At 40.7% G+C, this 25,325-nt stretch overlaps 2 protein-coding genes across 4 annotated transcripts in view; one reads left to right on the forward strand and one right to left on the reverse strand.

Annotated features, from left to right (window-relative positions):
* Positions 1–5,170: 5,170 nt before the first annotated feature.
* LOC142996629 (SERTA domain-containing protein 2-like) lies at positions 5,171–17,883 on the forward strand. Its single transcript, XM_076147615.1, has 2 exons — positions 5,171–5,575; positions 13,080–17,883. The coding sequence occupies exon 2, from the start codon at positions 13,084–13,086 to the stop codon at positions 14,047–14,049; it is 966 nt and encodes a 321-aa protein (XP_076003730.1). The 5' UTR covers positions 5,171–5,575; positions 13,080–13,083; the 3' UTR covers positions 14,050–17,883.
* A 2,833-nt stretch (positions 17,884–20,716) lies between these two features.
* Positions 20,717–25,325, reverse strand: part of aftpha (aftiphilin a) — a 33,466-nt gene continuing 28,857 nt past the window's right edge. For all 3 annotated transcript variants that reach the window (XM_076147704.1, XM_076147705.1, XM_076147702.1), the window contains 2 exons: positions 23,927–24,050; positions 20,717–22,173 (listed from right to left, as the gene is read on the reverse strand). In XM_076147704.1, the coding sequence (XP_076003819.1) occupies positions 22,032–22,173; positions 23,927–24,050 (266 nt within the window). In that variant the 3' untranslated portion in view covers positions 20,717–22,031. The remainder of the gene's footprint in view (positions 22,174–23,926; positions 24,051–25,325) is intronic.

Below are 25,325 nucleotides of genomic sequence, written 5' to 3' on the forward strand. Positions count from 1 at the left end.
CAGCTAATTCTAAAAAATATAATGGAATGTGGCCCCCACATGAAACTTGCATTTGACTGTATTGTACTTCTTAGTTTTACCACTAGTTGAAGCTACTGTCAAACAATGCAGCTTCTCCACAAAACAATTGCAATCAAAGAATTTATTGCGGGTGACCAAAACTGGCAGCACCAAAGAAACGCAAAATAGCAGTGCAGAAAATCTAGTGCGAAAATGAATATTTCTTCATAGAAGTCAATGCCACCATCACAGATGCAACAGACACTGCGCAGTGTGAGTGAGCTGAAAGTGGAGGTGAGGCTGTTCAATTCATCACCAAGAAGCCTTCTGTGCCAAGACAGCCCAGCTTGAGGATGTGATGAACACTGTTGTGAAATTCGAGCATGAGGGCTCTACCACAGAGAATTTTAAACTTACCTACCCGATGTCGATGCTGAATACGGGGAGCTACTTTACCCTTCTGATGTGTGCTGGATAAGTTGGGGCTCCGTGCTGCAGCGGTTTTATTCCCCTAGATCGGAAATCGACCGTTCTTTTGAAAGAAAAGGACCTCCATGGTTGGCCGACTTGGCTTTTATAAGTGATCTTCCTGATCATCCTAACACACTAAACAAGAGCCTACAAGGCAAAGACCAGCACTTAAGAGGAATTTGCTCTGGTCCTTGGTGCGTACAAATAACATGAAAAAAGACAACAAGAAACAACATTTAAAACAACATATAAGAACAGCAGCTCGGGAATAATTAAATAAAAAAATACACTAAGTGAAATAAATTAACTAAATGAATACTGTTGAATAAAATGAAGTGAATGTGCAGGGCTTTGTTGTGAAGTCAGGGGAAGACCTGGGCCTTGTTGATGAGGCCCACTGCAGAGGGAAAGAAACTGGATTTGTGGCGTGAGGTGTTGGTCCTGATGGAGCTCAGCCTCCTGCCAGATGGGAGGGTTAAAAACAGTTTGTGTCCAGGGTGGGAGGGTTCGGCCAGAATCTTGCCTGCCCGCTTCAGGGTCGGGGAGGCGAATAGGTCCTGGAGGGACGGCAGGTTGCAGCCGATCAGCTTCTCGGCACAGTGGATGATACGCTGCAGCCTGCCCTTGTCCTTGGCAGTGGCTGCAGCAAACCAGACGGTGATGGAGGAGGTGAGGATGGACTCAATGATGGCAGAGTAGAAGCGTACCATCATTGTCTTTGGCAGGCTGAACTTCTTCAGCTGCCGCAAGTAGGAACATCCTCTGCTGGGCGTTTTAATGAGGGAGCTGATTTTGAGCTCCCACTTGAGGTCCTGGGATATGATGGATGCCAGGAAGCGAAAAGACTCAACAGTGTCAACTGGGGAGTCACACAGAATGAAGGGGGCGGGTGGGGCTGCGTTCAGTCGGAAATCCACGACAATCTCCTTTTTTTTCAGAGCATTAAGCTCTAGATTGTAATGCCCGCACCAATTCACCAGACGGTCAATCTCCCGCCTGTAGGCAGACTCGTCCCCATCAGAGATGAGTCCAATAAGGGAGGTGTTTCCGCAAACTTCAGGAGCTGGACTGACTGATGACTGGAGGTGCAGTCGTTTGTATATAAGGAGAAGAGTAGAGGGGAAAGAACGCGGCCTTGAGGGGAACCGGTGCTGATGGAGCGTGAAGCAGCTCCCAGCTTCACGTGCTGCTTCCTGTTAGTCAGAGCTGAAGTCAACAAACAGGATCCTGTCGTAGGTTCCTGCGGAGTCCAGGTGCTGAAGGGTGAAGTGAAGGGCCATGTTGACAGCGTCGTCTACAGACCTGTTGGCTCTGTAGGCGAACTGCAGGGGGTTCAGGAGGGGGTCGGTGAGGGATTTCAGGTGGGGGAGCACCAGGCGCTCAAAGGACTTCATGACTACAGAGGTCTGAGTAACGGGTCTGTAGTTATTAAGTTCTGTGGTCCTTGGCTTCTTGGGAATGGGGATGATGGTGGACGCTTTGAAGCAGGCTAGTACCATGGCATGTCTCCAATGAGGTGTTAAAGATGTCGGTGAACACCGGAGACAGCTGATTGGCAGTGCTTCAGCGTGGAGGGTGAGACAGAGTCCGGACCGGCAGCTTTGCGGGGGTTCTGTCTCTTGAACAGCCTGTTCACGTCCCTCTCTAGAAGTGACTAACCTTTTCTCTGTTAACTCTGAACAAAAGTAGATTGACAACCAAAAAGGTGTGACGTCCTTCCCACCACAACCACCACACTCACTTCTGACCTGCCAGCCATCCTTCAGTCCAAAGCGCAGCAGCACTGCTCCCACTGAGTGGGATGCTTGAAATATTCCCATCCCCTTTCCCCCTTATTTTCCCCCCTTTATAGAGGGCTGTGAAGGGGATCACCATCCTGACTGAGAAGCAGTCTGAGGCTGCTGTTATGAGAATGTGCTGCCAACAAAATAAATAAAAACGCATTAATGGAAATTGGAAGGTTCCTGTTTCCATTCAGATGTGCAAGTATGCCTGTGTCATCAGTGCATGAATGGGTCTTTGGATAAAAGCACTTACAAATACAGAGTTATTAAGTGGTGATAGTAAAGGGCTTAGGCTTGTTGAAGAATTGAAGAATTAAAGAATTGAAGAATACCGGTGTACCGTGACACATCCGGCACAGCTGGCATCTGGATTCACCTTTATCTTGTGTAGCTTAGCCTTTGCCAGGTTGAATGCTGCCCTCCTTTGGGCAACGTTGGCGGGGTGGTCCTTGAAGATAAAAAAACATGTGCCCTCTGAGGAAAAGTTGATCACCCCTTCTTCTGGCCATATGTTCCTTATCATTTTGATAGTGGAAGAATACGATACACACTCTGGTCTGGTTGCGTCATTCTCTTTTGTTGCTTTAGTGGGCTCGGTCCAAGGCAGGTGTGGTGGGGAAGAAGTTGCTGCCCAGGACCTCAACAAAGAAAGCAGATAGAATACAACAGGGTCTGAGTCTGAGCCTGAGCCTCCATTTTCTCAGGTATTCATGCCGGTTTGGCGTCGGTCTCCAGTGAGATCTTTTAAAAACCATCCAGTGACATCTTTTAAAAACCATCCACAAGTTTTGTAAATCAACAGTACAAATTATTAACATTGGTTTTAAGTTGGTATATTATGACTAATTCAGAATTCAAAATTTGTGACATTCTTGTGACCCTCGTATTCTGCCCTGGGACTTGACTTGGAATTGAGTGCAAAAACTTGGTCTGAATGGTATCACATTCTGTGGCAAATTGTGAATTAAGGCTTGAAGTTCCAGAAATGTATTCATTTTAACTACACATAAGTATAGTGCGGCGTAGGGCTGGGTCCTACTGTTTGAGTATTCTAATACTTGTTAAATACTGTATTACTGACTTAGCCTTGTTAATGCTTAAGCTGTCACACATCCACATTATGTTTCATCAACGCAGAGTGGGTGGAACCGAGTACAGTGGACACTTAGGCAGAAAGAATGTTGTGGTGTGCACAGACACACAATAGTATGACACATTGTCAGCTTGGTGCTTGTAGTTTTGAGACCATGAGGGCGTGGTAGTAACACAGAAGTGAATCTAAAGTCCTGCAGTGTGAATGCAGCTCTCAGGTCATTGGATTTATTTTTATCTAAGATTCAGAAGCTGTTTCCAAGTTGTGTTGGTCAATTCATGAGGGACTCTTTCCTTATTTACCTACGTTTACGTTTATTCACCTCAACCCAGCTGCAGAAAGAAACAAACCTGATTTTACATTATATTTTGTGAAACATTCTAAAAGATTGCATGATTTCTTTCTAGACAATTTTCGAGAGTGAAGAATTCAAAATTCTCCTGGAGCCCATATCATCCAATCAAGCCATAGCTTTCTCTACTATGTTTCTCAGCTGTCTGAATTAATAAAACCTGACACTCTGCGTCAAGCAACTCTCATGGCCAGTTGAATTTAAAACACAGTGAGAGTTTTAAATTTGAGATGGGATGGGTGGACAGCCTCTTCCGTGTGTTTCAGTGGGATTTTAACACAACCTCTTGTGGTCTTCAGTTATGGATAATGAACCCTTAACGAGCATAAAATGGCAAGACAGACAGACAGACAGACAGACAGACAGATGGTTTGTCAGTTTTGTACGAATATGGGGATGTAGTTAAATTCAGGTTAAATGATCCTAACCCTAACTATAACACCAGTTCCATACAGGATGCAAATTGATATTGTTACCTTAATTATGTATCCCCAACGACCGCATTTTCAAATTGGGATGTGTAGTCTGAGCCAATCACAATCCCAACCAGGGACAGGACAACAAAAGCAAGGAGTGTGACCAGAAAACAGGGACATATGGTCACCTCAATGTTCATCATTTACTGGTTGTTACTTTTTAGTTCATTGTCAATTTTCTCCCATAGTATTGTCCCAAAATGCTTGTGGTGTGTGCAGTGTAACTTTTTGTGGAATACAGAACTGTACTAACAGATTACGTTCAGTTTTGATTGTTCTATCCATTATCTTTTTAATCAGTCAATATTATTCTGTAAAGTGTATTTTTTTGTGAAAATCTTAACAATAGTGTACCAAAAGTTCCCAGTGCCATTTCCGTCTTGTTACTAGTTAATAAACCAAATATTCAGTTTACTGTGGAATGATAAAGAGAAAATTATGCCAATCTTCACCAATCTTCCCCGCAATGTGTAGTGTACTTTTTTGTAGGGTCGTTGGACCACTTTTGAAATGAGATATACATACATAGCTGACAAGTATTGTACATAAGACAAGGTAGAAGAAGAAGAACAACAGCCCTTTATTCATCCCAAGCCTTGTAGCATGTGGCTGAGCAGTTTTAATTGGAGCAGATGGTGCCAAACAAACCTGAAGCAGAGGAGAGGGCAGACATTCACTCCACTCAGTACAATCATTACTTTGTGTGCATTATTATTATATACAGTATAATTATTTATTACTTCTTAATCGAGTTAAACAATGTCAGCTCAGACATGTACCCGTACTGTAACCGAGCCATGTGCCGTCATCGAAAGAGCCATAGGTTCCCGACCCCTGCACTAAATGAATGACCTGACAGTATTTTTAGATTTACTTCACTTTCGGTTCTTTTCTGTCTCCTCCTGCCCCTAAATAAATGAATGAAGCCCCTTTTCATTAATTTCCAAACTGGACGGTGGGGTAGAGAGTCTGCCAATATAGAGAGGGTGTGGTCTGTGCGTGCGTGTATGTGTGCCCGTGTGTGTGAGCGTGTCTGCGTGTATGTGTGCGTCTTGTCGCAGCCGCTTACTGTGTGTCAGCGCTGCCTCTACATTTCATGTGTAGCATAGAAATAGCGAGAGAGATTTTATTTCGAAATGTGGTACCGGAAATTGTGTTAGTCAGCACTGGTTTGCGTTTCTCAGCTACACCTCTCCCTCGTCTACGTTCCGTCGCGCCATTGTGTGGCTCGATGTGCTGTGAGGTGCGGAGGTGGAGGGGCAGCCGGACAGTGTCAGAGTAAACGGAAAGACGAAGGGAAAAACGGCCTCGTTTCACCTCCATGCTCCTTCGTGTCCGTAGGTCGCTCCGCTCCGCTCCTGGCTCCTCAACGACGAGGAAACCCTGGATGGGACTAGATGTGAGTGACATCTTTTTATTTCACACAACTTCTATCCTTCATCTCGTTGCACTGGGAAACGCTTTGTCGTTTAAAGGCCCAGGCAGCGTTTATATGAAGCAACTGCAACTTGCATTGGAAAAGAAATGCAGTGTATAGATGTTGTTGTTGTTATTGTTGTTGTTGTTGTTGTTGTTGTTGTTTACCACATGTGTGCTAGCTCACATCTACAAGTGTGAGGCTTTCTCATCCAAAATATACACGCCTTTCCGGTGTAGAGGTTGCGGCGGGGTTGTGGTGCCCGGTGGTCGGGCAGGTGGCGGGGAGCAGCCGCTGCGGTTTCCTGAAGGGTCCCGAAGCTGACCAGCAGCTGGAGCAAGGCTGCAGTCCAATGAGCTCAACTTAACACAGTTGTTTTTCTGTGATGTTTCTCTGCGAATTAAATCCACCCTTGGCTTCTCTGTAGTGGCTTTTGCATTATTATACGGTCTGTTTATCACAGTGATTTAGTCGTTCAAAACCTGGTAATATTCCCAAAGGAATTTACACTTCGTTTTCTATAGGAGTCGGTAATTTGCTGGTTGTTAATTTCTAGTTTTTTTTTTTTTTTTTTTAAATCTCCCATAGTATTGTCCCAAATGCTTGTGATGTGTGCAGTGTATCTTTTTGTGGAATACAGTACTGGACTAACAGATTATGTTCAGTTTTGATTGTTCTATCCATTATTTTTAAGTCAGTCAATATTATCCTGTAAAGTGTATTTTTTGTGAAAATCTTAGTGTACCAAAAGTTCCCAGTGCCATTTGCACGTCTTGTTACTAGTTAATAAACCAAATAATCAGTTTACTGTGGAATGATTAAGAGAAAATGATGCCAATCTTCACCAATCTTCCCCCAGTTTGAATGAGCAGTGCTGTTATTTGCTGACAAATCGGTAAACAATTGACTTTTTCAGACAAATAATTTCAGTGCAATGTGTAGTGTACCTTTTTGTAGAGTAGTTGAGCCACTTTTGAAATGTGATATACATACACAGATGACAAGTATTGTACACAGGCCAAGGTAGAAAAAGAAGAACAACAACAACCCTTTATTCATCCCAAGCCTTGAGAAATTCTGCTTCAAACGCATGCATTTACATTACATGCAGTTTACATACATGCTGTTATACACAATGCAATCTTATACGCAATGCAATTGTATGTATGATGCAATTACTTTGCCTTGTGTGCAACATACACATGCACCAGAGGGGCACCGCACTAGCAGGAGAAACTCTTTTTAAGAAGTGTAAAAAGTATATATCTGTGTAAAATGTTCCAGTACGTTATTTTCCGATAGTATGTTTGTATGTATGATTTGTATTTATACTAATTGTGCTGACACTGCTTAGTATTAGCAGGAGTTCAAAGATCATAGTGCTAAATGTTTCCTGGTTTCTTGCCAAACTTTAAAGGGAAGAATGTGATGGGCAGTTTTAATCGGAGCAGATGGGGCCAAACAAACCTGAAGCAGAGGAGAGGGACTGACAGACATTCACTCCACTTAGTATAATCATTGCTTTGTGTGCCTTATGTAAGGCTTTACCATTTCCTTTGCAGTGTGCATAATGGGAGATTCACTCACTGATGAATGAATGAAAGTATTAGCTGATCAACATCCTGATCTATATCAATTTGTAAAATTTTAGATTCATTTAATTATTTAATTTAGATCAGAAGTGACACATTTGACAAATGATTAATCCCCATTCATGTCTGACTGATGATTTTTGGTTTGGTGTAAAGACTGGGCAATGTTACGTCAGTTAACAAAATGGACATTAAACATGAAGGAAATAACACAAAATGCTCCATGCAAATGCACCAAAGCAAAACTTCAAATAATCACGCAGAGCCTCATAACAACTGTACGGCCTCACAGTCTGACACACACCATAGACACAAAAAAGACCAAACTCAACTCGTAATGAACCAGAATGACAGTATTTTAATTAATGTGACGTAAGGTTTAATTGTGTTATTAATTTAATTGTAAAATATATATATATAAAAAAAAGTGGTGTAAGAAAAACAGAATAATTAGGCAACTAAAAAGCAGGTATGGAATGAATCCTGCACACAGCTCCATGGAAACAAGGGTATGGAGGTACTCTCAATGCTTTTAAAGATGAGTAGCATTTTTAACAAATGTGTTGTACAATCTGACTGAGCACTGTGGGGAGACTGACTATGATGTTTATGCATACAAATGGTGAATAAAAAAAGCTGGATGCTAGTGTGAGTATAAACATACTGAGCGAGCTGTGTAGGTTCACAGCGGCCACATTGCAGGATCCACAGGCACTGCCGCAATATCTGCACTGCAGGAATTAAGTATATGCTCAGAAAAAGTTGTGTGCCACTGATTCTCTTCTGTGATGATTAAACACCAAAGCCTCCTAAGCAAGAGCATTCCTTGAAGGCAGCTGCTCTCTAAAAACTGCACACAGTATGACAAGTGTGTGTCCAGACCGTGAGCATGTGTGTGAAGGTTTGTGGTGTGTAGTAGTCCATCAGTAGCTGAGTTTCCATAACAACGTTTTTTCACAGCACACAAAGTTGACTCAATGATGTTGTTTGTTGCCTACAGAGGCAATAATTACATGTATAACATACTCAGAAAAGAACATTAATGCTGTGGAAATAAACAGGACAAATCTATTTGGCTCTGGTTAGGACCCATCAGTTGTATATGTATGTGTGCGCTCAGATACATTTGTGCATTCAGATAGTGTTGATCCTAGCATGTGTCTGTGTGCTCAGACAGAGCAGATGGTAATACTAGTTACATGTGTTCATCTTAACTACCTAACGTTAAACGCACCAGATGAGTCAGAAATTGTCCTACCTAGTGACACAAGAAAACAAAGGTTGTTCTATGCATATTGTTTGTGTTTGTCATAAAGATCTATTTAAACTTTGTGACCATTAATGAAAAGACAAATTTCATAATTTGCAGCAACATTTACCACAGTGGCTTTGCTGGCAAAAACCATAAAGAAATCACAAAATTCTGTGGGCACTGTCTAAGGCAGCATTTCAAAATTTGGCAAAAGTTCTTAAAATGTCTTTCAGTAGGCGATCCATATATCCATGATTTAAGTATCTCACCTGTTTGATGCAACCATGACTTTAATGAAAGGATACAAAATCATGGATAGTGAGTAGACATTGGCTGACAGCAGCAGCTGAGGAAATTTGTCACGCTGACCCTAGTGGACAGTAAAAATTGGCATTTAAAGTGCAGTTCCTCAAATTGCCACTATTATGCTAAATGCACAAAGTGTTGCTGTATTGAAGTGAATATGAAACAGCCAACTTTGACTGTGAAGTCAATAAAAGCTTGTTTCAGTACCTTGTAATGTCGAATGAGTCCAATCACTACTGGAGCTTTGAGGTCCATACTAAATTCATATTTTAGAGTGTTTTTGTTTTTGGCAAAGCTGAGTAAGTAAGTAAATTACTAAGTACTGAGTGAGAAGTAGGGTCACAGAAAGTGCTGCAGCTCCCCCTGTCAAATGGTGAACTGGCATGGTCCCTCACATAAAGCAATATTAGGGGGAAGATGTTATGAGAGTGTTGGCAGAAAAATTGGAGAGCTTGTGTCTGTTTAGTCTGTTGTCTGTTTGTGTGGAGCTGCGACAAGCAACATTACTGCAAGCAGTGTCCAACCAGTGTTTCCAATGGCAAGAAGCCCCACCATGACAGAAATGATGAGCTTCCTATCAAATTTGTCAGGCAGCAGTTCCATGTCAGACTGGCTTTTGCAGTAACCATAACAAAGGTCAATGTCAAGAGAATGAGTGACTTGGCATCTACCTTCATCAGCCTGTGTTTGCTCACAGCCAGTTTTACACAACTTTCTCCAGAGGAAAGGAAGCATAACGGTGCAGTTCCAGATGAGTAAAATATATGCGAGTACACTACATTAATGGAAGTAAAGTTCTGGTTTTATATGAAGAACTTTGAAAAATCCCTGTGTGATGTTGTGATGTATGTGACTTGTGTGCACATCTGCATCTGTTTAAGATATGATGGAGCCTGAATGTTAAGTGTTTTAAAGTGAGCAGGAGGATTTTAAATTCTTTTCTGGCAAATGTTTTGGTCAACACACGTGCAGCAGCATTCTGGACCAAATGGAGAATTTTAAGCAACTTATTAGGGCATCCTCATCCTCAACCTTGATTGTGGGGTCCACAGGTCAGCTCATTTTTCACCTCTGTGCCTCCTGAGCTGTCTCAATGATAGACGGCTTCTTGCCCAGAGGGACGCCGGGTTGTTTTTTTCCCCCATGGTTTCACAGCTTTAACTTTTATTCTAGAGTTTAACCCATTCCTTTATCTAGTGTATCTGTTTCTGTTGTATTTTATGTTGTTGTAGTAGTTCATTGCCAATTTATATATTCATTCTATTCTATTTGAATTACCTTGTTAGATTTGTTCTGAGGTAGGCACCTGAGAATTCCACTGCACATTGTATTGTGAGTGATTGTGTATGTGTTTGACAATACTTGATTTGATTTTTTTTGTGCTATTCTTTTTTATTGAAGTAAACATTTTACATGACATTGCGCATACAGTTATAGGATATTTTGGAGATCATTTTTATACAGAAAGAGGGGTAACAGAAGAGAGAGATAGAGAGAAAGAAAGAAGGAAGGCTGTATTGTTATTGTTTACCATTAGCCAAAGAGATGGTACACATAATGTGTGGTGAGAAGGTCGCCAAACAGTTAAACTTGGTGCCACTTTCAAATGACACAGTGTCAGGTAGAATAGGAGCCATGGCAGATGACGTTAGGAAGACACTGATTGAACGCATTAAAAATAGTCGCTATTATTCCATCGAACTGGACGAGACTACTGATGATGCAGGTTTGAGGTTTGACCAATTGACTTGTTTTTACTTGTCAGATATGAGCATGATGGTGCAGCTTAGGAGGACTTTATGTTCTGTCAGGCCTATAAGAGTTATAAATAGTTGCTAAAATGCTGTGTGTAAGGAAGTACAGTTGTTTGTGTTTTTGACTGAAATGCAGTTATTTATGTTCTCACATGCTTTGTGTGTGTGTGTGTGCATGTTTGTATTTATGCGTGTTTGTGAATGAAATGCAGTTGTTATTGATGTTGTCACATGCTGTGAGTGTGTGTGTGTGTGTGTGTGTGTGTGTGTGTGTGTGTGTGTGTGTGTGTGTGTGTGTCTGTGTACAATGTGGCTGTGATTGACAAAGGTCAAAATACATAATATTCTTATGAGGAATATATTTGCTTCCTGTGTGCATTTTGCATAGCAGCTGAATAGGGTAGGCCTATACACTACTGTATTTTAACATCGGCCATAGTTGTGGTACTTGGAGAGCCAAAAATTCTCTGAGGTGGTACCCGATGTAAAAAGTTTGAGAACCACTGCATTAGAGTATTAAGAACAACTTCTTGAGTAAATTAGGGCAGTGGCGGTGGAGCAGGAGAAGCACAATTGGGCTTCCATACTTGATTTGATTTGATCAATTCAGTTTTAATCATAATTCACAGCCGGCTGTGCCAATGATGAGGTCACAGGTTGGACCCCCACTATGCCCTCATCAATTATGAGGATTTTCCATATAAAATAATGTTTCACAAACTCAGAAGTAGCTTTTTTGTGTTGTGAATATGCTTTAATCTGCCCTAAAGGAACTGCAATCCCATGTCAGTTAGGTGTGCCTAGATAATGTTGAGTAAATTATTCTTTTGATTTCCCATAGCAAATCTTCACTGTGTTTGTGTAGGGGCGGTGAGCTCCATTACTATTACATGCTGCAGCAGAGCCCCAGAAACACTACTAAACACGCAAACACAGACACACTATTATCAATAATTTTTTCTAGTTAGTTAATAGTAATAATGTAATTGTTCAAAGTGAGCCTCAGGGGCTATAGTCTGCTCTGCACAAAATATTATAGTGTACGTTTTCTGCCCATGTTTATCCTAAATTGAAGAAAAGAGGTGCAGTAGAGGCTGTAAAGTGGATTTTGTGTGTGTGGGGGGGGGGGGGGGGGGGGGGGCTTATGGTAATATTTCTTAAACAGACTGAGATTTGACCCTTGAAGGATACATACAAATAATTGATGTACAGTGTACTTAAAAATGTATTGAGTGAATGAATCGTTACCTGTGATGAAACCCATTACGACACAGACAGGTTTTAGGGCCAGTATGGAAACAGCCACTTTGAGTCTAATGTTAGTTTTAAATGTTTTTGATTTCTAACAATGATGCAATTTTACTCCTATTGGCTAAAAGGATATACTTGTTAAGAGTTCTTCTAAATCAGTTAGGAGTTGTGAGATGATTTGGTCACACACGCAGGATAGGGAGGTGACAACCCACACATTTTCCAGATGTGTTGGCATTATACAGTATGATGACAAGGACTTAATGAAGTTTGCACTGTTGCTGTTTTCATCACTGAAACAACTGTAATATAGGAGATAAACAGATTTCACACATCTTGTGTTTGATGTTATTTGAATAGATGGAAATGTTTAGGCGTGTGTAAATAGGCTGATAGCTGAGATGCAATATAGTTTCATTGTTCAACACTGAACAATGAAACTAGGGTTACTTGGTGAGGGTTAGTTGACATGACACATAGCATGTTAAATGTTAAATGTGCTTGGTCATTGGGGGAATGTTGGGCTTCTTTAAATAACCTGTATGTTGCAGGTTCAAGTGCCTTGAGATAATGTTTGTTGTGACTTGGTGCTATATAAATAAAGTTGAATTGAATTGAATTAAATGCTTGGCTACTAGTTAATCATAGCGTCTGCAGCAACATTTTACCAAGTGACACCTTAAAGGGAATTCCCACCCCAAATATATTTTGAGTATCAAACAGTTTTGTAGGGAAACAGGTAAACGTTCCCTCTTGCAGAAGAACAAAGTTCACTGGCTTTTAACCCTTTATCGGGCCGTTTTGTTAAGTTTGTAATCCTCCATCAGTATGTTCACACCTCATGCTGTATAGAATAATTTGTGTGTTTTTGTGTGTGTTTCAGTGGTTGGAAGTCAGAAAGGAAGTTGTCCTGTGTTTGTTGTAAAAGGGTTAGCTAGAGTGAGAGGTTAGGGTATGAAAAGGAAAAGGACAAAAAAAAAGAAAAGGAAAGGACCTCAGCTCCCATGAGCCTGCTGCTCTCATGGGAGCTGACACTCATTTCATTTATTTATTTATTCATGTGACGTCGATTCTTTCTCAGCAAAACCTGTTCATTTATTTCCTCATACTTAAGCTGGGAGTTGATCAGTACTGTGCAGCCATTTTCTAGTGCTACTGAAATATTTTTTTTACAGTAAAAGTGTTTCCCTGTTGATTCAAAGTGTTACACCCTGACAACCTACAGCATCTTTAATTTTCTGTCTCTGCTTCTACAAGTTCCTTGTCTTGCTGCGATTCAAGCTTCTCTTGCCATCTCTCTCTCTCTCTCTGTCTCTCTTTCTGCTCGCCAGATTAATGTTGGGTAACGGGGTGAAACGGAAACTGGACGAGGATGAGGATGGGCTGGAGGAAGACAATCGATTTAAGGGAGTTTCCAGCTTGTCACAGGTGTCGTACTCCCTGCAGCGACAGGCGGTCCTCAACATGTCCCTGATGAAGCTTTATGGCCCGCGGATAGCCACCGACCCCGGCCTGCAGCGCCGACTCCTTATCAACAGTGTCATCCGCTACATCCATGACGACTTCAGGCAGGAAGGAGGTGTCAACACCCTCTTCTTCACAGCAACACCAACTGCCGCCACTGCAGACAGCTGTGAGGAGGAAGGTTACCAGCACCCTCCGCCACCTCCCACCTCATTCAGCGTCCTCACATCCTCACTGTCAGGCCTCACAGCACTTGACTCTTGCCTGACTCCTGCCTCACTACTGGAGGAGGACCTGCAACTGTTCTTCACCTTGCCACCCACCTCCTCTGTTCATCACCACCTGCAGCACTCTCCTCGGCCACCACCCTCACCATCACCTAAAGACAGCTTCTCCTCAGCACTGGAGGAAATTGAGGAGCTGTGTCCTTCCTCCAGCCCACCTTCAGCTCAGGTGATGTTTGCTGATATGAATATGAAAAAAAAAGGACAGGGCATGCAGCAGGCGGAGAGCAAGTTCAGGAAACCACCTGTTCCTCCTCCTCCTCCTACTGCCAACCCCACAGACACATCATTATCTTCCTCAGGCAACTTCCTGACTGAGTTTGCCTTGGACGATGTCCTCTTCACAGACATTGACACATCCATGTACGACTTCAATCCATGTGCTCCCCCTTCAACAGCTTCAGCAGCCAAACTGGCCCCTGTCGTGATTGCTGATGACCTGGTCAGGTCCATGTCAGGGTACGTCGCTACAGGGAGCAGCACCCAGAACCAGACATTAAAAATGGACCTAGCTGAGCTGGACCACATCATGGAGGTGCTGGTGAGCAGCTGAAAAGGCTTGAGCAGGATGAGGACATATTTTATAGCTGTTTGTTGATTTTGTACAGTTTTATTGTATTGACAAACTTCACACTGGCCTTATTCCAGAGGATTAAAAGGGGCTGAGTTTATGGTGGGAGCCACACTGCAGGATCAGTTTGTAGGTTCAATTTTGTTTTGAAGCAGACAACAGGAAGAGGATTTAAGGCTTTTATTAGAGAAGGTTTTATGTTATGTGTTGGCACTAAAAAAAAAACACAGCTGTGTTTACCACACCTATATCAAGGTATCAAAATGACCTTGATAAAGATGTTACTCATAATACAAGGAGTACTGTTGATCACAGGGCTCACATATGGGAAAGTACTGAAACTCTAACACAGGGATCATTTGCTATGATGGAATGAAAATGTGATTGGTACAGGACAAAAGGTTCTCACACAGCCATCTATCCGTCCATTTGCTGTTCCTGATCATGCAGTGCATGGTCATGGGGTATTGTGGGGTTCTGGTATTTTTTCACAGGTGAATACTGACTTTAATTAGGCCTTAAGAGCTTTAATAAAGAAGCAGCTAGTTTTTATAAATGCTGTCAGAGTAAGACACACAACGCAGACTTTTATATTGAATAATTGAATTGAATAATTTTATATTGAATATGCAAGTTTTTCCAAAGGGATAAAAAATTATCTCACACATTTAAGAGAAGATTCAGTGCCTTTTCCATAAGCACCAACCAGCAGCAAGCACACTGAAATAAACATTAATTGAAAAATGTCTGCTTTGATTATTACCTGAAATCACCTGCATTTTGAAATAAGTCTTCAAACATATCAAACAGGTGTACTTCAGCAGCTTCTCTAGAAATCAAAATGAAAAAGTCAGAAACATTTATTATTCATTCAGTTCAGTCAATTCAGAATCACCACCCTGCTTCTGATGACATTCAGTATGTTTACATGCACATTTGAACTTCGATTCTAATAAGGGAAATTGTTTTGCAAAACATTATGTTCATCGTATTGAAATAATAAATAGATTTTGGTGAACTCCAACTGACTAATATGATAATAATGATAATAATCAGGTCTGGAATCAGTTTTCAATCAGTTTATGCATTCTGCACACGCATTTACTCATCTGAGTCATTTTCTCAGTGAACAACAAAATCTTATTTCTTCCAACCATTTGCATACTGTGTATTTCTATCTTAACCACAGTAGTGACAAATGTAAAAATAGTCTGCATGTAAACATACTGATTGACTTGCACATCACCCTTACCTTTGATACAGTTTGTCACAGGTGTTGGGCCAGTTGCAGAGTTGGTGCTACAGAAATAATTGGCTGAATACCAATAAAATTGCGGTTCTGTTGCTCCATCCACTGCGGTTCCATTCAGGTGTTTCTCAATATCAAAATGTCATTATTCATTCTTTCTGGATTTTGAATGACTATGACTGTCTAGTTGTAAGTTACCCTACCCCTAAACTCACCCTAACACTAAAAATTTATAAACATTTTGGGAATGCAGGCCAGTAAAGTCCTTCAAGAATCTCCTGTTCAATTAAGCCATCTGTCTGCGCTTTTTTTCTGGAACTCTCAGCTCAGCATGCACAGTACATATCATAATCAGAATCAGAAAAACTTTTACTGCCAATTAAGTTTACACTTAAAAGGATTTTTTTCTGGTTATCGTGCGATCAACATATAAAACATATAAAACAACAACTGTGCAAAGAAATTTAATTAAATTAAAGACACACAAAATTAAATAAATTAACAAAATTCAATAAAATTAAACGTGCAAGTTGCTAAGGAAATTATGTGGTCAGTGGCAGACCTGGGCCTTGTTGATGAGGCCCACTGCAGAAGGGAAGAAGCTGGATTTGTGGTCTGAGGTTTGGATCTGATATGAAAGATACAGAATTACAATCCCAGACAACAGAGATATGTTTTGATTTTTTTTTGGACCTGGCAGTGGATCGTGAAATGCAGGGGTTGTCTTTTTGTGTGAAAAACAAAAGTGCAACTTTCTAAATTGTCTATTCCTGAAAAAATATTTATTATTTCTCAGATTTAGTATACACATATTTATTGGAACACTTGACAATAGAATTATTTTGTACAGAACATAAGATTTATTCTGTTTGAGGGTTAACCCAAAAGTGACTTCTGTGTTGAATGTGCAAGGATCACATCTTCCTCTTTATAAAAACTAATTAACGCAAAATTATTTGGGGCAGTATGAAGCAAAATGTTTGGCTCTCAAGATAGCAACTTAAAGGTAATTTAAGTGTGTGTGTGAGAGAAAATGAAATTGATGACGTAAGCGTTGGTCTCCTTTTTTTTTTTATAGCTTTTCATCTATAATCAATTTCACAGGGACTGATGCTGTGGGAACAATTGCATAAAGGCACCTGCATTCTAATGTTTTATAAATATCTACAGTGCTGTGAAAAAGTATTTGCCCCCTTACAGATTTCTTCTGTTTTTGCTTTTTTGTCACACTTAAACGTTTCAGATTATCAAACAAATCGTAAAATCAGACAAAGATAACTTGAGTGATTACAAAAAACAGTTTGATAATTTCATTTATTAAGGAAAAAAAACTATCCAAACCAATCTGACCATATGTGAAAAAGTAATTGCCCCCTCTTGTTAAATCCTAAATTATATGTGATTTACCACATTTCTGGGAAGGTTGAGTTTAATTTCACTATCCACAACCATCTCTTGATGCCATCCCGCGTCCACACTACTGTGCCATGTACTGTGCCATGTTCTCACTCCTGCAGCCGTGACTTCGGGCTGTTTCAATATCAACCTAGTGGTACCACATATGGCCTGTTTTACCTCAGGGTCTTAAAAAGTTAACCTTCTTTCTTTCTCTCTATCTCTCCTTTTCCCCCTGTTCCTGTATAAAAAATGATCTCCAAAATGTCCCATAACTGTCATGTAAAATGTTTGCTCAACAAAAATATTTAACACGAAACACAGCATTTCAGAAAAAGAATAACATGATAACAGTCAAACATGGTGGCGGTAGTGTGATGGTCTGGGGCTGCTTTGCTGCTTCAGGACCTGGACGACTTGCCATAGTTGATGGAACCATGAATTTTGCTCTCCACCAGAAAATCTTGAAGGAGAATGTCCGGCCATCAGTTTGTGACCTTAAGCTCAAGCTTTTTCTATTTACTTTCTATTAAAATGTGTTTGATAATCTGAAACATTTAAGTGTGACAAAAACAGAAGAAATCTGCAAGGGGGCAAGTACTTCACAGCACTGTATGTTGTCATTCCTGGTTCATTTTCAAAACAAAGGTGCGCCATTTGTGCTGCTAGTCATGCAGCTGGTATATAAAATTGAAAAATTGCTGTAATACAAAAACAAATGATAAATATAATAATAGTGTAATATCTATATATCCAAGAGCTCATGAATCCTCACTCAACAGTATGAAATCATACAACCATTTGAATTTACCTTAAATTTTCCATCAATTAATCAACTGAATTGTACTGTATGCTTTGTGTTTGCACACTGAGGTGCAAGTTCGCTTAGGTCAATTTTATGAAGAGTTGATAAAATGGAGAATATGGATGCACCCATGTTTTAAAATGTATTGTAGCATAATTGTAGTCCTTTTCATGGTTTATTGAATGCTAAAGGGTGGGAAATAATTGTCGGTCAGTCATTGTGTCTTTGCCTGACCTTGAATTTGTGCCTTGTTCTATGCAATACCTTATGTATGTATTTGTCAGAAAATTGTATTTGGGTGTGCAAGATGAGGATCCAGCTCAGATGTAATTTTTGCTATTATTATTTTCTGACATAAATGAAAATGGTCACATCCTTGTTCGTTGTTGTTGGAGTAATTATGATAACTGGCAAACCTCTTATTGTTATTCCTGCAGGGTTTTGTTGTTGGCAGTTTGTCATCCATTGTTTACTCTGCACAAGTTAAAATGATTTACAGTAATAGTCTCCTCAAATGATAATTCATGGACTGGCCCCGAATACCATTTTTTGCCTTGAAGAGAGTTTGCTGGTTTTTCAGTATGAGTATTCAATACTACCAAGCATTTCAAGCGGCAACATTCCATCAATAATTAGGCCTATACACCTATTGCACAAACAAACTCTGTAGTCCATGTTGATTAAATGCTTAATAATAAATAAATCAATAAATGCTGTTCTGATAATTCTTTTACAAGAAACTCATCTTAAGCTTTAAGCTCATTTGCCCAAACTTCAAATCTAGAGGGATTGTCATTTTAATCAATAAGAGAACTCAATTCTCACATACCGATGATATTGCTGATTGTGGTGGCAGGCACACTGATGCAGACCAAGATTCAATTAAATTCAATTCAACTTTATTTATATGGTGCCAAATCACAACAAGCGTTATCTCAAGGTGCTTTACATACAGAGTATTTAAAGAAGCCCTACATTCCCCCATGAGCAAGCACAACAGCGGTAACAGGAAGAAACCTCAGGCAGAACCGAGCTCTAGGTTGGCGGCCATCTGCCTTGACCGATTGGGTTGAGAGAAAAAGAGACAGAGACAGAGACAGAGAAACACAGCAACAATACAAAATAAATATAATAATATAAAGTGAAATAATAATAATAATAAATAATAAATTTAAATAAATATGACGAATGATATTAATACTAATAGCAGGACAGGGTCTTCATCTCTACAGGACAGGCTTCCACAGCAACCTGTGAGACGAGAGAACACAGAAAAGACTGGGGAAGAAGTAGAGTTAGTGGAATGCAATGGTAATGCAATGACATAGATATGCACAGATAGAGAGGGGAGGAGGAGAGAGGAGCTCATTACATCATGGGAGGTCCCCCAGCAGTCTAGGCCTATAGCAGCATAACTAGGGGCTGTTCCAAGGCAAGCCTGGCTGGCCCTAACAATAAGCTTTATCAAAGAGAAAAATTTTAAGCCTACTCTTAAATGTAGAGAGGGTGTCTACGCCCTGGACCCTGTTCCAAGCCTGCATTCTGGGAGCGCAGGACGTTACTGGTAAATGTCTACGCGCCTAATTTTGATGGTGTTGAGTTGCCCAATAGTGTACTATCCCTCATCTTAATACCCACCGTCTAATATTTGTAGATGATTTGAATTGCGTACTGGGCCTGGATCGTTTCTATCCTCACACCATCTCACTCAGCAATGGCTAAAGCATGCTCTGACTTTGTTTCCCAGAATGGTTGGGTCGACCCTTGCAGACTGCGCAACCCCTCAGTCAAAAAGTTCTCATTCTTTTCTCAGGTACGCAACTCATACTCTAGATAGATAGATAAATTACTTTCTCATAGATAAAACATTCTATTCCATTGATGACTTACTCTCATTTAATAAAAATGATTCTATTTCATACTCATTGCTCTGGGAGTAGCTGAAAGCATTCCTTAGACGCCAAATTATTTTCTCATCCTCTTTCGTCAATAGAAATACAATACTAAGGTTAAAAACCTCTCACCAGTGTGCATCTGATCCCTCCCCAGAACTTAACCCTAAGATGCATAAGTGGGGTCAAAAATGACCCCGAGGGTTGTTATTCTTCAAAATCTCTGGAATTAAAAGTTTTTACACTTCCATATTCCAGGTATTCCTCATAAAACATGTTTGTGACTTGAGGCCATTTGAATTTTTTTAAATGTGTTTATACATTTTAAGAAATTGCAGTTTTTGTGTCACTACCCCAGTTTTCCATAAGCGGGGTCAAAAATGACCCCAATCATTTCCTACAGAATCTCAAGGGTTTGCTTTGGGAACCTTTGATTCTTACCAACTGTGACTGTCAGGTCATTTTTGACCCCACTCATGGAAGAGTGTAGGTATTGGTCGTTCATGCATCCTAGGGTTAAGAAACACTAATGATGCTGAGCGTTTACTACTACAAACCTGATCTACTTATTATGAACACTGCAAAAAAGCCAGCCGTCTATAGGCACACCAGTTAAGACCATCCACCTCCCGTCTGATACCCAAAATCAGTATTGATGCTAAAACCACTACTACGGACACTGTGAAAACACATTTATATCGTTCTACTTCGCCCTTTAGAAGTTCGAGTTTTGTAACGGTATGCTCATTGTCATGTCAAATCCATTTTTCAACAAAAATATTCAACAGAACCAGAAAACACCTGGAGAACAGAAAATACCTGTTCCTTCCAAACATTTTATTGTACAATTGATACTTTCAGGATAAACATGCCATGTTAAGAAAACCAACAACTTCAAATAAGCACTGTCAAAAAGCCCTGACCTCCATGTCACACTGCAGTCTGTCAATGCAACATGCTGCCACATCACAGACTGCTTGGACATGTCTTCTTTATGCTGTAGTGTCCCCGTTGATGTGTCACAATAATAGTTACTTTTCAAGTGATCATTATGTATTCCCCCAATAGTAGGCCTGTAAATAATTTAATTTATATTTTCTAAATCATCTACAAAGCAGCCTAAATTCCCCCCTACAACCCCATCTTCCATTTTTCCTGAGGTATTCCAACTCATTCTCAGGGCAGGTGGGTTATATTGTATAACACTACCAATGTATTCTGGGTCTGCACTGAAGCTGCTAATATTCCAAGCTGCAGAGCACAACTTTAATGGAAACATTGTCAGTTTACAAAAACAACCAAAGCAACTTTCCTCTTAAATTATTTTTAATTTCTTGTGTACACTAAAAGTAAAATTTACACACTTAGTCTCAAAAGAACCCGGGCATGCGTGATAACCTTTTGACAGGCTCTTCAAGTGATTCAGTTTTTTTCCATAGGAATTTTCCCATACATTTTACAGTCCATAGTTTAACTGTACACAGTCTAAAGCCACAGCAAACTATGATTACATCCACTTCATCTTTACAATGTGCAAAATCCTCCTGGGAGACGGGGCTGACAGTAGTATGAGCAAAAAAAACAAACATGGGAATAAGCGACATCAACAAAAAGCACTTCATATTAGGAACAGTGTACATAACCAAACACACAAATTGGTCCCTTAATTCCCTTCTAATGTGAGTTGACCTTAACTGCTGAAAAAACAAGTGGTTTTAACCAAAATGTCCCATTCCTTGCCCACCTAAAAATGACATACATCGGTAAATTTCCCCCATACATTTTCAACAGAAGATGGGACGTTTGGAATACATATGAACCCAATGGATGGTGGTTGATGGAGAACAGGCGTAGAAGCATTCAAAGTTGTTGGCAATTTCCCTACCTGATGATTTAAAATAAAATGTTCCTGCATTCAGCCGAGAATGCCAAGAAATAATTGAATTGTTTGTCTGTTTAAAAATCTGCTTTTAAATTACAAGGTGACAAAAAACACAGGAAGGACAATGTCTAACAGAAGTTACTGGTTTGGTTCAAACCTACATTGATTGAAAGTAAAAATGAAGGCCATTAAGACAACATTCAGCTGGATTTTGCAGGCAGTGTGGTTTCAAGTCCATAAATATATATTTATAGATAGAGTTTATATATGTATATAAATGTTATTAATTTATACTTGACATGTACATCCTTCACTTCATTTTGATTTGACCCTCGCTCAGAGTTTCAACCAGTGTTTCCTTCATAGAGATACATGAACACACCCCAACACAGAGAAAGAAAATCATTAGTCAAAATCAGCATTAAAAAAATAACATAACAATATTATCATACACCTAAACCATCCTTTATAAATGATCAACCATCTATTCCACTTAATTGTGCAGGTCAACTTTTTTTAAATTTAAAGTTGAATTAACATAAGTACAAATAAAAAGCATACAAAACGGAGGGGTGAGAGATGGACAGAGTCACAGGAGGAAGTGGGTGGGAGGAGGAGGGTCAAGCTTGGGGCTTAAGAATTAACACAAGTACAAATAAAAAGCATACAAAATGGAGGGGTGAGAGATGGACACAGTCACAGGAGGAAGTGGGTAGCAGGAGGAGGGTCAAGCTTGGGGCTTTAATCAGGAGTGGCCTGGGAGCCCAGAGGCGTCAGTGTGGTTGGAAACATCAGCACCTTGGCCTGCATGAAGGAAAGGTCCGGTAGGCTAGCAATCACTTTAGCTGCCTCCCCACTCAGGTTCTCGTCCTTCCTCTGCTTCCTGAAAGTGGACGGGATGGAAACAGTTGTTTACGGCTAACCAATAGCAACATCTATGACGGTCTGCAAGCTACGAACCTTAAGTACTGCTCCGAAAAATGAAGCTCCTCCAGGATGGCACATCCATACATGCAGTTGCAATAAAGTTTGTCTCACACAGTCTCAAGAGCATGGAGGAGATACCAGGAGATCAGCTGTTAAACAAGGAGAGCTGGACAGGGCCCTAGAAGGGCATCAACCCAGCAGCAGGACCGGTACCTGCTCGTTGGGCAGTTCTCCTCCTGCTCTTCCTTGCACAGAGTCCTACAAGATGACTTCCAGCGTGAGCATGTTTTTGACTCAACTGTCAGAAACTCGACGTCCTCTAGTAGGACCTATACCAGGGGTATACCTGCGTCTCCGGAGCAGCATGCGGCTCTTTAGCCCATCGCCAGTGGCTCCCTGTAGATTCTAAGTTCTGAGCTGACATTGTTTAACACAATTCACAAGTAATAAATAATTATACCGTGATTATAACCCCCCCCCACCCCGTACGACCGGGTGATCGCAGCGCAAATTGTGAAGCCAGAGAACAGAATCGGCAGGTCTGCCAAATAAGAGCACATGACAGTTGAGTCTGGATACACTATGGTGAACTTAATTCTGCTTGTAACATCATCCAGCATGACCAGTTTGGCGGTGGGTCAGTGATGGTCTGGGGAGGCATATTCTTGGAGGGTCGCTCAGACCTCCATGTCATAGCCTGACTGCTGTTGGGAACAGAGATGATGAGGATTTCATCCGGTACCAAACAGTTGTCAGCCATCATGGGTAGTTAAAAACATGCACACCATTAGCCTGATGGAGGTTATTTTGAAGGGTACTGACAGGGCTCCTCCTATTTCTCCCCGCAAAAAAGAGCAGATACCGGGTCCTGCTCCTGGGTTGATCCCCTTCTAGAGCCCTTTCCAGCTCTCCTTGTGTAACGGCCTGGTATCTCCTCCATGCATGACTGACTGAATGTACGCCATCCTGAAAGAGCTGGACTACCTGTGCAACCTAACTGGGCTGGTAGGTACCGCCTCATGCTACCAGTAGTGACAAGGACACTAGCAGAACACAAAAGTAGAGAGGAATCAGCCGGGTAGGATAAAGAGAGAGCAATTGTCTGTGTCCACCACATGCAAAACCATTCCCTTTTTGGGGGTTGCGTTTGCCTCTGCACCTGTTGTCACATACATTTGCAGTAGGTGAAATTGATTCTCAAACACTTGTGCTTCCTAAATGGAAAGATTGATATCCCTTAAGTTAAACTGACTTGGTGTTTTACTGTGATGATTTGGTGTTCCCTTAATTATTTGGAGCAGTGTAGCTGCAGTCGACCCACAAACTTAGAGCCCAGTATTGTGATGTAAACAACACTAATTAAGAACAACCATACCCTGATCCTGACTCAGATTTAAAAGGAGCGATTTAAAATGAACCAAAATCAGAGCTTTGGGTGTAAGGAGTAATATCCATCATGTATGTATGCATGGTGTTCTCTCTCACAAATTGAAACGGGTAGGTTTATGTATTTGGTCATGTGTTTTGGGGACAGCAGGAGGTGTAATTACTGCTGCTGAACATTGTGACAATCACTGATAAGAATCCTGATGTCGGGTTTTTCTGAGACAGAGAGAGAGACAAATAGCCTGAGCAGATCACGTCACATAATTTCAAACACAGCTCTATTGGCTTTTTGTAGTGCACCAGCCTGCCCTTTGACCTCTGACCTTGTGGAAGTGCTGGTCTTCTCCATGGTAGACATCAGGCGGGCAAAGGCATCTACCACCCTATTACCGGAGCTGTTGGGATCCAGCTTGGCTGTGGTCAGCTCATACAGCTCAGGGTCCACGCCTTCAAACAACAAACACACACACTACAGGGTCAGTGTGACAAACAGGCCACCTGCACATTAATCCACCTGCTGGTTTGCATTGTGTATGCCGTCATACATCCAGACTGAACACAGGTCAATTCAAGTCAAAGATTGAATGGTTGGTCATGGAATTATCTTCTTTGTTCACAGGGAAATTCTGCAGGGAATTGTCCGTTTGTTACACGGCATTGTTTTCCTCAAGAACTGAACTTGGTCATTCGAGTTAGAGCAGCTGATAACAGCAAAAGACCTGTAACTATTATTTTAGTACTTTGCAAGTTGAAAATATGTAGAACTCGCCTTTTTCTTAAATTGGTCTCTTCTGTCAGTTTCTGGACACTGCCAAGGTCCGCCAGTGTGTATTTACAGTATAGTCAAAGCTAGATATGCTGAATCTTAGCTACGTCGAAACCTCTCCTCACTATTGCTGTATTTGCAACATTTTGGATAAAGCTGTAATAAGGGAAATAAAGAACAGTTTCTTTTTACATGAGATCATTGCAATGGTTTTAATCTTAAAATGCAAAAAAACAGGGGAAAAAAGGTTATATCAAGTCAAGTTTAATTGACTTGATATAAGTCAATTTGGGTATGACATTTTTAACACAGACAATATGTGTTAATATACTTACATTACATTACATTACATTACGGTCATTTAGCAGACGCTTTTATCCAAAGCAACTTCCAATAAGTGCGTTCAACAAAGGTAGATAAAAGAACTTCAGGTCACAAGAAATACTTGGTCACAGAATACACATTACTCAAGGGGCACTTTACAAGTACAGACCATTTACTTAACCCTCGTAACGTCCTCTCGTTTTACATACACCTAAGGCCCTCTTGGGTCAAAATGACCCCACCTGGTTTGACTGTTATTTAAAGCATATAAACATCGAACAAAAAGTTCGGAAATTTGTGTTTGGTAGATTATTTCTCTGTTGTAACAATGCTTCTTGGCAATACATTTTATACCGTTGGAAAGCCTTTTTAGCTCTCCTTTAAATGGTTCCCCATTTGTAAGGAACATTCATTTGTGGGATGAGCAGCACAGCTGAGTATGTGGGTTGCGCTCATGAAAAATTTGCCAAATCTTCGCCAGTGCCAAACACCTTATTCTGCTGTTGCTATTGACTCTTGTTTGGTGTTGTTTGGTGGATTAGATGAATGAAGTCTATCAACAAGGAAGAAACAAGACATATTGGCAATTTTACAATTTATTCATTTAACAAACGGTCAGGAGCTTCAGTAGC

Source organism: Genypterus blacodes, unplaced genomic scaffold (genome assembly GCF_046128005.1).
Source record: "Genypterus blacodes isolate CSIRO-AG114 ecotype Tasmania unplaced genomic scaffold, CSIRO-AGI_Gbla_v1 ptg000039l_1, whole genome shotgun sequence".
Taxonomy (NCBI): domain Eukaryota; kingdom Metazoa; phylum Chordata; class Actinopteri; order Ophidiiformes; family Ophidiidae; genus Genypterus; species Genypterus blacodes.

Bases quoted from the DNA above. Each gene is read 5' to 3' on its own strand.
- LOC142996629 (XM_076147615.1), top strand. From the start codon at position 13,084: ATGTTGGGTAACGGGGTGAAACGGAAACTGGACGAGGATGAGGATGGG.